At 28.4% G+C, this 14,785-nt stretch overlaps 1 protein-coding gene across 1 annotated transcript in view; it reads right to left on the bottom strand.

Moving 5' to 3' along the window:
* Positions 1-6,431: 6,431 nt before the first annotated feature.
* LOC142325682 (endoplasmic reticulum aminopeptidase 1-like) overlaps positions 6,432-14,785 on the bottom strand; it is a 75,149-nt gene continuing 66,795 nt past the window's right edge. The window contains exons 16-17 of the mRNA XM_075367712.1: positions 11,667-11,889; positions 6,432-6,598 (exon numbers count right to left, since the gene is read on the bottom strand). Of these exons, the coding sequence (XP_075223827.1) occupies positions 6,452-6,598; positions 11,667-11,889 (370 nt within the window). The 3' untranslated portion in view covers positions 6,432-6,451. The remainder of the gene's footprint in view (positions 6,599-11,666; positions 11,890-14,785) is intronic.

The raw sequence follows: 14,785 nt of genomic DNA, 5'->3' as shown, positions 1-14,785 counted from the left end.
TATGTACTCTCATTCATCAATGATAAAAACTAATGGCAACAAATTTTATAAGTAACCACATTAAAACTAAAATACAACATTACGTGACATAAACTTATTTGACAATAGTTATTATTATTAAACTATTAATAGTATTATTATTATTAATACTTATTTGACCTATAAATATCTGGAATAAAAATATGCATTCTAACAAGTATCTAACAATTCAGATTAATCACTATGTTGGATGAGATGCCATGTGTAAAGAATTTTAGTCAGAAATTACTATGAATACATAATATTTTGAATGCATTATTATATCACATTCTACGTGAATTTTTTTTAGAAGGTCAGAGGTATTTTATGGACAAGAAAATAACAATTGATAGTGTCTCATAATGTATTTGACCATATAAACTTACACTGATAAGAATAAATTCCATTATAATACAAGCTCTCTCTCTCTCTCTCTCTCTCTCTATCCACATATTACTATGGACACATATTACTTATGGACTAATTGTGTCAGTTAATAATAAAACAAGAGAAGCCTAGAAAACAAAAGAGCGGTCTGCCTTATTCATAGATTGATACATAATATTTATATACTACACTTCCAAACATACTGTTTGGAAGTGTAGTATATAAATATTATTCCAAACATACTGTTTGGAAGTGTGTTTAAACACAGTGTTTATTTATAAACACTTCCAATAATTAATCAAACAGGATTAATTAGATGAAAAAAAATTGGTGATATGTGGGTCCTGAGTGAGAAGATTAACTGCAGTTCTTTTAACTGGATGGTCCTGCTATAACTGAAATGTCTCACAGTGTAGGATCCTAGAGAGTAAGATATTAAGACTAGGTTATTAAGAGTGTGAAGTAGGGTAAGGTAAAATATCAAGGTGCAAACCTGTACTTAATAAAGTGTTACAGTATTTCAAGGAAATTACTAGGTACAGTTTCTCTATATGGTTTTTGCATTTATTTGTAACAAATGACCATAGCAATCGATACTTCTTTTAAAATTTACAAAAAAAGCAGTCTGTTATATAAATCTAACCACATTTTTCTTTTTTTAAATTCCAATATAATAAAACATTTATGTTTGAATACGTTTGTAATTTACATTAAGTATGTAAACAGATTAAAAATATATATATGCATAAACATGCAGATGAAAAAGTATCAAAACAAGTTTTTATGATCAAGTTAGTAGAAAATGTTTTCTGATATTTTTCTTTAATAATAATAATTTTAATTAGTCATCTTTTTCTTAAAGCAGTTTTTAATATGTGCATACAGATATAATAAAAATATTAACTTAATGAAAAAAAACACACAAAACAATATTTACTGCAAAAATAAATATTAATATATTATATGGAACATTGTTGTTTACAACACTTTAATAGGAAAAAATCATAATTAATAAAAAATGCAAATGCAGGCACCAACATTCTGTTTAAAAAAATTATATACTCACTCTTTCATGTATATACACATATATATATTATATATATATATATATATTACATGTAATTTTAATGCTACAACAATATTCATTACTAATCATAAATTATTTAATTTTTGTATTTAAGCTACATACAGTTCTTTTAATAAAAACATTTACACAAGGCTCAAGATATTTGGCAGTAAATTTGTTAATTAAAAGAATAAGTTAAAATGAAAAAAGAAATGAAATACCCTAAAAAGTAATCAACTATCTACATTAAAAAAAAGCAATTAATATAAATAATAAATTAAATCATAAAAATATTTATATCTACTAAAAAAAAGAACACAAAAAACTGTAGAACACCCTGTCACAAATTAATTTACTGATATTTTATATCATATAGTTTATTTATATTCTTAATATTTTATAATCTAAGTTTCTTAATGTTAAGGTAGGCATTATTATTATATTAAAAAAGATTTTGTAATGACAAAACTAATCTAACTGAATATGAAGGATTAATGCAATTAAAATTTAAGATAATTTGTGATGTAAAGTAAAGCTGTAAGATTGCAATTTAAAAGTGGTTTGGATAACAATGATTTGAATTTTTTTAATTTACTACAGTAATAAATTTAATGAATTTATTTATAAACTACTCATTTTAGAGTAGTTTATATGATCTAGTAAACATATTTAGTTTACGTGGAAATTAAATGTAAGAGATTAAGATCACCCACACAGAAGAAAAGAAGGTTGTTATAGGTAGAACATATAATTAACGCAGCATATACAAAGCATTAAAGAAGAAAAAGAAAGTAAATCAATTCTGAAGATAAAGCACCACTACAAAACAGTGCAAAGTTCTCTAAAATTAGATCACCTTCATTCAACTTTAATTATCAATTTTTTAACATTTATGTTTCATATGTTGCATAACCAACAGTAATTTTTATTTTATTTTGATTTAAAAATTATTTATTTAATTCAATATCTTCATACATTTGAATCTTTACTATTAATTTTTTAAATGTAGTTGAACCTTGCCAAACACAGTTAAAAATTACTTAAAAACAACACCAACTGAAAAAAATTATATTTATGAAATATTAGGCATATCCAAAATAAGTATAATGTTCCAATACTTAAAATTCTTCAGTTAAAATTAGAAAAGAAGTGCAATATCTAATAAAGTACACATTTATTTAGTAAAAGCAAAAACATGTTATAAAAAATGAAAACAATTACAAAATTCAGGTTACACCTATAACCAAGAACACTACCAATTGAAATTGAATGACTTTCTACAGCGCACAAACAACTGGAAAAAAATCATGTACACAATTAAAAAATTGGCAAAATAGAGTTACTACATATATTTAATGTTTCTGTAATTTTATAAATGGCTATAAAATATCACATTCATTTACAGAATAATAGCTGACCATAACAAAATATTTTTAAAAATAAAATAAAAACTAAACCCATCTTTTGAAATGAAATTAACAATTATTTTAATTTACACCAACTTAAAAACTCTTAATTGCATCACATCCAAAGAATTAAAATTTAATGAAGAATTGAATAATAACATTTTTATATTTTTTTATAGATTTTAAACACAAACTTTAACAAAGTGTTTAGTGTTTTTTTTGTTTTTTTATTATAAAGTTTATTTTAAACTTTTTATTATTTAAAATGAGGTAAGCTTAAAAAAAGCCTGTAAGGAAAAATAGAAACAACATAAAGAAACTACTATTGAGTTTGGCTAAGGTTCTCTGAATGTATTAATACTTTATTTTAATTTTATCAAACAATCTTCACGAAGTCTCACATGAAATTTCTTTGAATACCAAAATGACATAACAGTCCTATACCAAGCAAGAATCTTGTTTATATCCCAAGAAAGTTAAAAGGAAAATTACTACCAAAATGATTTACTAGTAGTCTAATATTGAAACTACTATGTGATGATTACAAATGGCAGGGAAAAAATTAAAAGAGCAACAAATTTTACTCTAAAAATTTGAAAAAGCTTCATCTATTAATGATGTGGGGTAAACATAAATAAAATAAGAAACAAAATCATTTACTAATTCAACTACCATAATAAAGGTCTAGTCAGTTGTATAATTCATCCCTTAATTTTAAGAAAAAACTGAAATTTAAAATGCAGTATACATTAAAAAAATACATTTAATTTTATAGTATGCTATGTAATATATTTACATGAATGCATTCACTACAGAAATGTTTTAAATTTTTCAAATTTTATTGTCACATTTATATATATATATATATGCTCAAAAAATAGCAACTCAACCACCAAAACACAGTACAGAAAAACCTAAAAAAAAAAAATAATGCTAATAGTTGACTTTCACAAAATCTTGCATCATCAGTCAGTACAAAATGATTCCAATACTGGAATGATTCCAGTAATGGAGCAGTGGAATTGTGTTATAAATATTTTGGTTGTTAGTGTATTTATATTTTCTAAATTTTTAAGTTTTTATTTATTTTTTTTTTATTTGTTGGATGTAATTATAGAATTCTGTACAGACTGATGATGCGGAATCCTGTGAAAGTCAACTATTGGTATTAGTTTTTTAAGTTATTCTTTTACTGTATTTTGGTGACTGAGTTGTTATTTTTTGAATTTAATTAGCACAGTGGTCAATATGTTGATGAATTATTTGAATTTAAAAAAAATTATATATATATATATATATATATATATATATATATATATATATATACACACACACATTATACACATATAAGCTCCTTCATATTCATTTAGAAAAACTATTGATTATGTATTTATTTTTTTAATACTACCTATAATTTTATCAAATGGATTTAAATATACTATTTACTAATAGAACATATACATAACCTAACTATACAGTTTCCATAACGTACAAAATACACTGTTTTTAGTATAGAGCATATATCTTTAAAATAAATAAGTTAATTGCAATATAACAAATTAAATAATAAGAAAGTAAGACCTCTTTTATTGTAAAATACTGTTATACAGCAATAGGCCAATAGTAGTACTGGAAATTATATTTACCACAGTCTGGTGAAATTTTATTTCTGTATGAAATAAAACCATAAATGTATATTACAAACATCAAGAAAAGATCCATGTTTTTAAACCAGAGTAGAAAAGAAAAAAATAAATAGTAAAGTACTGAACAGATTTTTATTTGTAAATTTACTTCATTTGTAAAATAACTAATAAATTAGAGAGAAAGTGAATTTTTTCTTAATTGTATATATGTTATTTTCATACAGCCTCCTATTATATTATTCATACAGCCTCCCCTATTATATTAGCCTCTAGCGGAAACAGATAGATGGCACATTATCACGAAAAGTTACAATAATCTGACACAAGCTGAAAAAGATGAACCGACATTACTTTACTATTCAGTTGTCAATTTGGTAAAAACATTATAGAATTTCATTTCTAAAGGGTTTATTTGATGATAATTCACCTATGTAGTGCATCTTTCTCTATTTTTTTATTTATTTACTCATATAATTGTAACAACAATAATATAAATATGTTAAAATGGAAGTAATCCTGTTAATAGAAAAATTTATGATTAAGCACTGGTTAAAAAATGGGTGAAGAAAGAAGAATAGATAAAACTTTAAGTTTTTAAACTGAAATATATGAATGACTAAAAGCATAGTATAGCTTTGACTGTGATAGGTATTCTATATTAAAGTCCACTCATTGTAATTTTATTATATGGTTTTTAAGAATTGTTAATGATAATAACCATTTTACAGTGAGATAATTTTAGCCACCTTTTGAAAGTTAAATAAAATATTTACAAAAAATTATTTATATATTAATATAAACAAAATTCAAAGGAAATTTTCAAGTAATTTATGTGATAATCTATCAATACTGCTTTTTTTGTTGCTGATGCAACAATAATTCAATAACTAGACTAAGTTGAATTTAATTATGTCTTTTTGAACATTCTTTGACAGTAGCAATCAGGCAGAATTAAACAACATGTAAACTTATACAAAATTAAATTGATCTCTCTGTAATCAATTACTTTAAAGCTAAATTTTACCTTTCATAAATATAGTAAAATTAAAAAGTTAACAAAAAATTTAGTTAAAAGAGGTCTTACTAATTATTTTTACGAACATGCTGTTAATGATTAATAATAATTAAATAAAAGGTTAATGACAGGGAGTTATAGAAATAAAAAATATAATTTTACAAAATATAATATAGCAGCAATATAGTGGATTAAGAGTATAACAGTAACAAATGAACTGCAAACTGAAGCTACAGTTATAAAGAATAAACAATTTTTTTAATTTAATTTATTCATGGAATCAAAATCTATAAATAGACTTTTAAATGGAATAGGTTATTTAAATAAATTAAAAATATCAAGTTCAGTAACAGATGAAAATAAATTTGAAATTATATTAAACACAAGTTATAAAGGAGATTTACATTACCGTTATAAAAATATTAAATCATTATCAGTTTGCAATTCATTCTGAAAATGGTAATGTTATGTATTATGTATATAAAACAGTATAATGATAAAAAGGAAATAGAGTAGAAGAAGAAGAAGAAGAAGATTGTCAGGACATATATAAGGTAATTGAACATGTCTTACCTCTCTTGGTGTCAAAAAAGAGGTCATCAGATGAACGTGATCAACTAATGCAAGGAAGACTAGTGGAACTATATAAAAAATACTAATATGAATTCAGGTTAATGAATATAAAGAGGAATTTATTAATTGTTGTTGTTAAATCACGAAAGCAATAAGTTTACATGAAAGTATAAACATGTTGTGTATACACATATACATACACGCATATTATATATATATATATATATATATATATATATATATATATATATTGTAAGTACATATGTTTTCCATGCATGTTGTGTGTATGATGTTTGTGTGTAATTCTTTTTTTTTAAATGTAAACAAAGTGGATGCCAAACTACCTGGAAAGGTAGTTGGTCAACCACTGGAATAGAGGTTCCTCATTACGTCTCACCCAATGAATATTCAATTGTACAGTTTCCAAACTTTGTTCTAATGCCCTACTACCAGAACCAACATTCATATCTTTAAAGAATTCTGACACCTAAAACAAAAAAATAAAAGAAAACACCAGTAATCAAGATAATAATAATAATAATAATAATAATAATAATAATAATAATAATAATAATAATAATAATATATGTGATGATACTAGTACTAAAAAAACACCAAACTGCCAGGTACAGAATAAAAAGAGGTAAGGTAATGTAGTAATTTAAAGAAGTACTCTTCTCATTGTTGGTGTAAAATTATTTTTCACACACATAAAATAAAAACATACTGAAGTAAATTTAAAAAAATAACATTGCTTTACAAAATAATTTAGCATTTAAATTTTTATTTTAGCTGGACTGTAATGATTATATTTAAGATTTAAACAATTTCATTATCTAGTACAGAAAACAAATTTACGTAGTGACAATACTTATCTGGCTGATGTTTAAATATATTTTTAACTCGGTATGTTTTTATGTAATGTGAATGTCTTACAATAATTTTACGCTAATGATGAGAGTTCTTGAAAGCAATAGGTATAGGTTTAAGTATTTATCCTTTTTTTATGGATTATCTGGTAGTTTAGTACATATTTTAATATAAAATATATTAGTCAGAATAGTAATAGTTAGAATAGAAGGCTTTTAATATTAATGCTTTTCACAATCCTCAACCAAAAAAGTTAAGATGGAAAGTTAAAATGGCCATTTTTCACTTTATAAAGTCAAACTACATGATGTTACTTCCTGTAAATGTAGATCCTATTTATTACCTGGATGGGAATCCACAAGTCAAATTAAAAAAAAAAAACTTATATAAAAACTGTTTAAAATTTTATTCATTTAATTCTTGCCTCCCCCTGAAATCGTTAATTAAATTTATCTGTAGCATTATATAAAAAGTAAACCATTCACATCAGGTGGGAGGACTCTTCTCAGAAATTTTAAAATGTTTCAGTTAAAGTTTTATACAATATTATTTGCTTAATTTTTATTATTTTAAATTTTATGCTAATTCACTTCTGAGCAAGTAAATTAAGCTCTATCAAACTGAAATCTGGTATCAGAAATTTCAGATCTTTTCATTTTCTTTTGTTTTTGCCAAATGCATCTTGAGCAATTTAATACAAAAAATATATTTTTATAAAATGAGGAGAGCCCATTGGTAAATATTTTAAGTCAAGAAATACTGTAGAAGACAGTAGTTAGATTTCTATTATGTAGATTTTTATATTTTCTTAAAATAATTTCATTCTTTAAGTTTTATTACAACAGGTAAAGTTGTACATCTGTAATAATATAGTAACAATAAAAGAGATTAGACACAAATTGAAATAAACAGACCACTGAAGAAAAAATCCCTTGTGCTTTAATTTGAAGTATAATGCAAAGATAATGTGAAAATAAAACATATCTTAGTAATTTATATTGGTAGATGTAATTTTTATTATATATACAAGGGTTGTCCCAAAAATAATGCACAGTCATCAGGTTTCAAAGAGAATTTATTTGTAGAGCAAATCAAGTTTAAGCCTTTCAATATAATCCTCTCCATGTGTAATGCATGCACACCAACAGTCTAGCAGCTTTTGGATTTCTGTCAGAAGACAATCTTTGTTGTGGTGTCAAATTTCCTGCTTCAGGGCAGCTGATAACTTTTTCAAACTGCTAAAACAAATTCCTTGGACTGGTTCTTAGTTCTCTCAGTCTTGGAAAGAAATCGAAGTTCAGCGGACTTAAATCAGGACTATATGATGGATGATGAAGCATAATCGATGAAAATATCAATGACACAACTCGCAGTATGTGGGCGTGCATTGTCATGAAAAATAATAACACCCTTCTTATTAGCGAAAATCATCAGTTTAGAACGCATGCAATCACATTTCTTTGATCTCAGAGAAGGCTGACTCTTCCAAATACTGCTTTGTGACTTCAGTCCAGGTTCAAAATTACATATCCATGTTTCATAAATAGCAATTATTCGATTCAAGAATCTTTCACGAATGTTCATCTTCCCTTTCATAATGTGTAAGCAGTTCTCATGCAATTTTTAGATGTACTGCTTTTTGATGTTTATTCAGTTGGCAGTTGGGTGTGGTACATATCACAAGCAACCTTTTTTTGTGCAAATGTTCTGTTAAAATTCTGTGTAATGTAATTTTTGGTATTCCGGTTTCATTTTCAATTTCTCTTACTGTCATACGACAGTTGTTGTTCACTGTGGCAATAATAGCGATGCTTGTGTTTTCTATAGCAGCAAGCAGTCATCCAGAGTGTGTCTCATCTGCTGTACTCCTACTGCCCTACCTAAACTTTTTAAACCAATTGTACAGTGCTGATATCTACAGTATCCATCACCACACAATTCCCAAAATTACTGGCACAGTATTGCCTCCTAAAGTTTTGATTTTGATGTGTACATTGCTTGAATTTTGTTATTCAACGTTGCTTTTATTTTGTTTATGTAGTCTGAGTTCATTTCTGCATGAATTTAGACTGCACTGACATCATTACACACTTAAAAACCCTGAACAACTTACATCATCTGTTTAGTGACACTTCAGGTAACACACTACCGATTGCCAGAAGTTGTTCTGTGTCTTTGTTTTTGTGCGCATGTGTACAGTACATTACTTTTGGAGCAACCTTGCACAATACATAGATAAAGCTACAATGATTAATAATGATAATAATAATTACTTCATTTGATTATATAGATGGATCAAGTATAATAAAACTTTTCTATTAAAAATAACTTGTATGAGGCATAATCATAAAGTAAGGGCCGTTTATCATTAAAAAAAATTAAATTAATTTGTGAGAAAAAATTTTTACTTACAGTTTTAGTTTTTTTTTGTTTGATGAAGCATAAGCACAGCCCAGGGGATTGTTCACTCTAACAGATCATTTCAGTGCCTGCCCCTAACCCCTAAGGGCAACTCCAGGCCTGACTATATCATTCCTGAACCCCACCCTAGGGACTGGGACTTGGTCTTGATACCTTGCCTCCAATGTGAGTATCCCACAAAGGGGACTCCAGTCAGGTCTCAGTCTTAACAGCTCGAGGGCGACGGAGTCGTCATGTCTCATTGTCGCCATCCATCCTGGCAAGCCTGTACAAAGGATGTCACCACAGGAGGCTGTCCATCACCCCCTTGCTAACTCGTCATTTCTGCCTTTGTGCTGTAGTATTGTTGTTATGTATTTTGACACAGCCCTGATTTTGTGACTCCCGATAGCATTGTTGGTATAATTGTGTCTACATCGAGGGGTCCAGTTAGTTTTTAGCATATGCTTCTTTTGATCAAAGCGAGTTTACTGTTTACTATTTACTACGTATCTATTTCACTTTTCCACATAATCGCCATTCAGTTCTAAGCACTTTTCTTAACAATGCACAAATTTCTTTAACCCCTCTGCATAGAAGTTTGCTGTCTGAGAATTGAACCAGTTGACAACGGCAAACTTGAGTTCTTCGTTGTTTTCAAACCAATGCTCTCCAAGAAACTTTTTCAAATGCAAGAAGAGGAAGTAGTCACTAGGTGCAAGGTCAGGAGTATATGGAAGATGCTAAAAAATTTCTCAACGAAAATCTTTAATGTTCTTCTTGGTTAAGGCAGTAGTGTGAGGATGTGTATTGTCGTGAAGGAGGATTAAGCCGGACGACAGTTTCCTGCGTCGTCGATTTTGGATCGCATGTCTCAGTTTGGTGAGTGTTTCGCAGTACACATCAGCTGTAACTGTTGATTCACATTCCATGAAATCAACCAAAATGACATCCTTTTCATCCTATAAAATGATAGCCAACATTTTTCAACTCAAGTACAGAGACTGCTTAAACTTATTTGGTTTTGGGGAACTTGAATGGCACCACTGCATTGACTGTTGTTTCTGTTCTGCATTGGTGTAGGATATTCACATCTCATTGGCTGTAACAATGTGGGAAAACAAATCATCTCCATCTTGTCGATAGCAGTCCAAAAACGCTTGTCCACTGCACATTCTTTGCTCTTTGTGTTGGTTGGTTAGTATTTTCAGTACTCACCTTGCATACAATTTGTGATGTCCAAGCTTTTCTGTGACAATTATGTAGGTAGAGGTGCATCCAACATGCGGAAATTTATCAACCAGAGCACTAATTGTCAATTGCTGATCACACCACAGTTTCTGATTTTATAGAATACTGGGCCTGCCACTCTGCTCTTCGTCATGCACATTTGTGCGGCCATTTTTAAAGTCTCGACATCATTGTTTAACCTTTCCTTCACTCATTATTGTAGGTCCATACATTAGGCACAACTACCTATGAATTTCAGCACTGAAGATCCTTTTACACACAAAAATCGAATCATAGTGCGCACTTCACAACTGGCGGGAGAAATGATTGTCGCAGACATTGAAATCTGCATTCACTGGCAGGCAAACGATTACTACATCAAAACAACTGCAGTGGCTTCGTAAATAGCTGATAGATGGCCCTGCATGCGTGAAATTGTGTTCAGACCCGATAATATTTAAATATAAGCCTTTCCTTTATGAATGTGCCTCACATTTTATCACAAATTTTATTTTTATCTCATTTATGAACATGATATTATGCTCTAAAATATGGCAAGCTGTTCACTGTTCACGTAATAATAGAGTTATTTGTATAAATTTAAACCTAAAACTTTGGTTAAGTTTTAATAAAAACATTGTTAAAATAATTCAGATCAACTCAGGAGTTCTTAGTTTTAAGTGAAATCTAATTACAAACATATGTACACAACGATAACCTGATTTATATGTTACAATTAATACCATTACACACAGTCATGCAGGACCAGAATAAACCTACTTCTACTATTTTCTTAAAATTTGGTTACAAAAATTATACAAAATTGTATAACCTCTCATTCTTGCTTACTGATTAAATTATTTTTATTTTTGAATTTATAAATGTAGTATCTTTCTAAAAACCTTCTTTTTTTAATTCAGAGTGGAAATATGGTAATGCCACTTGGCAATAGCAATTCTACCACTTTTTTTAAAAGTAAACATTACAGCATGAATCTTAGTTTAATATTATTAAAAAAAATTAACAGTTAATGAAGCAAAGAAAAATATCATTACCTCTTTATAATCATAGTCGGCAGCAAAATGTGCGGTTACAGCAGAAATTAAACTGCCCATAGTAAATGTACCATTACCAAAAAGAGCCTGCAAAGAATTCCAATGTGCGCGCAGATGGCGCCATGCCAGTAATCTTCCTTCAGGATTAGAAGCGACTGTAGCAATAACTAATTTCACATCCTGTGGTTTCACCATATCACGTTCAAGTGTTGCCAATAAATACCTTTCAAAAACGTGTACTTACATCAATTAAAAAAAATTTTTGATAAATAGTAAAAATCTTTTTGTAAATGTATTTTTTAGGCATAAATTCTCTAGATGTATGAATCTATCTATGTATCTATACTGATAATAGCTATAAACCTGATAACACATACCTGATAACACCTGATACCTGATAACCACTCTACTGGTTGGATAAATGGTCAACAACAAAATTAATTAGCTATTAAAAAGTGACATTAATTCTAAGATGTTGTTGGACTTTTGTGAAATTCAGTTAAAAGTACACCATTTTTTTACTGGATTTGAATGCCAGTGTTACATGTTACCAAAGGTTAAGTTAATGGATTTGGAGTTATATCACTGCCCCAAGAATGGTTAATAAAAGATTAGGTAAAATTAACAGTTTATTGGTCATGGTGTCTTAACATGGGTAATTAAAATTATACATAACTGTAGTACTAATTCGCAAAATAATACCTCAGCACTCTTCCCAGCAATACTAATACATGTTATACAGCATATTTGGGCAAAAGATATCCAAAATTAATAGCCTATATTTTAAAAAACCAGTCTTTGTTATCTCTTAAAACATAGGCTCAATTAACAGAAAATATTTTCAAGATTTATTCTGTACAGTCTCTAGATGTGTACCCAACAACAGAAGGTTCAGTGTGTGCTTTGGTTAGCGGAGTTTCAATCAGAAGCATGTTTAACAGCGTGTATGAATTGAAAGGAATATCGATCCTCCTACATTCAAGTCTATTCATCAGTGGGATATGACTTCAAGAGATACTGGAAGCTTGGTTTGATTGTGAGTATAGAAGTTACAACTTATTCATCACATTAAACCAAATGATTGTCGCCTACTCTATCAGTTTGCTGCAGAGGTAATGAACTATATTGAAAACAATCCTAATTATCTTGATAGGTTGTTATTTAGTGAAGAGCCGCACTTAAGTGTGAGAAAGTTAACAGACACAATTGTCAAACTTGGGGTACTGAAAACCCCCATATAATAATTGAAAATGAAAGGGACACACTAAATGCCAATGTCTGATTAGGACTACAAAAAATGCCATAATTGGTCTGTTTTTTATTTTTCATGAAAACCATTGTGACAGGACACATGTACCTCAACCGTGCTTGAGAACTTTGCTGTTCCTTAGATTCCTGCAGGCTTCAGTTTCCAAAAAGATGGTGCACACTCATTTTCATCGAGATGTTATCATGTTCTTGAATGACACGTTCCCTAAATGTTGGATTGGATGAGGAAGTCCAGACCAATTGTTGCTCTAGTAATGCTGCAGATGCTCCTAAATGCCTGGCAAGAGTTTGATTATCATCTAGACATCTACCAAATGACAAAAGGTGCACACATTGAACTTGACTAACCTACATTAAAGTTTGGCGAGTTGCTGTGTTTATTAAAAAAAATTAAATTATACTAGTTCTCTTAATATATACTATTACGTTTGGATAACTTTAGGCTGGACATTCTGTACATGGGTGATGTTTTTGTGCATTGTTGCTGAAGAGTTCTTTAATGTTGGTTATAATTTTTAAAATTTTCATAGAGTGAAATCTCGTATGAGTGATCTGTTTCTTTAAGGAAATCTTTTCAATAAGAAAATAATAATATAATTATATTCAATAGCAAAAATCTGTATGTCTAAGAGTAATTTCTGATGTATAAACCTTTTTTGAGAAAACAAAATCATAATTACATTTCCAGTAAAAAGATACTGTTTTCAAAGTAATAAATTATTTGAAACATTTTTTTTTTAATTTCAAAGAAAAAGCCATACATGTAAGTGACAACAAAGGTAAGGTGAGGTACATTACGAGATTAGTTAAACAATTTGCACTAATAAGGCATACACAAATCGAGTTGAACTAGCTTAACATGTGTATAGTTTCTAAAATTATTTAATTTTATTCTTTGATTAAGTTCTAATAATAACATATCTTACTGTGATTGTAGTTTTAATATATTCATATATTTTATACTTTTAATACAAAACAAGAATTGTAATGTTTTTAATATGATTAACAGATCCCAAAGATAGAGCAAACAAGCTTTAAAATCAATGAAAAAAAGGATTGGATGTTATAAATAAATAATAATAATTTTAATTCTTTAAATTTATTCACTGATCTAGTGAAAAAAAGATTGCTGGTACTATTGTACTATTTTATACGTTTAATTTTATCAAATTAAACACTGGTTTTTTTTAATGCTTACTTCACTATATAAGATCAAAGCTTGAATACGGGAATATGAAATATTGTAGTGCAATATTTCATACCACACAAATTTTTTAGTGCATGAAAAATGCTATGCCAGGCTGGGTGGGATTCAAGCCCAGGACCTCCAAACGAAAATGAATTTCATACTACACATTAGGTTGACAGTACTCTGTTTTTCACTTTCATTTATAATCACAGTATCATTTGCAAACAACTCTGTACTTTTACTTAACTATTAATCTGTCCTATGATCTCTTTTACCTTAGGAGATGGTATGAAGTATCTCCTCTGGCTGGAGAAATATTTCAATTTTTGACTTAAAATTCTTTTGTCTTTCATTGTATTACACATTTTGAATCTACATTTGTCACATATTTTTTAACATTCTAACAACTTCCTTTTAGATACCTTTTATCCTCATACTCATTCACATTTTTTTATAATGGCAGTCATGCTCTTAGTATGTCCACAAGACATTACTACCTCTTCTTTTACTATTTTTCAAACAGCTGTCACAAGATACAATTAAGTCCAAGATACATTAAGTTTTGGAGGGGAGTTAATCTCCCCTCCAAAAGACATACTCAAGTTCTTTGGAAAATTACTTTATCAAAATATTGAGTCCATAAAAAATGTAAATACGAAAC

Source organism: Lycorma delicatula, chromosome 5 (assembly GCF_047948215.1).
Source record: "Lycorma delicatula isolate Av1 chromosome 5, ASM4794821v1, whole genome shotgun sequence".
NCBI classification, from domain to species: Eukaryota; Metazoa; Arthropoda; class Insecta; order Hemiptera; family Fulgoridae; genus Lycorma; species Lycorma delicatula.
This window is presented reverse-complemented; position numbering and strand designations above follow the sequence as displayed.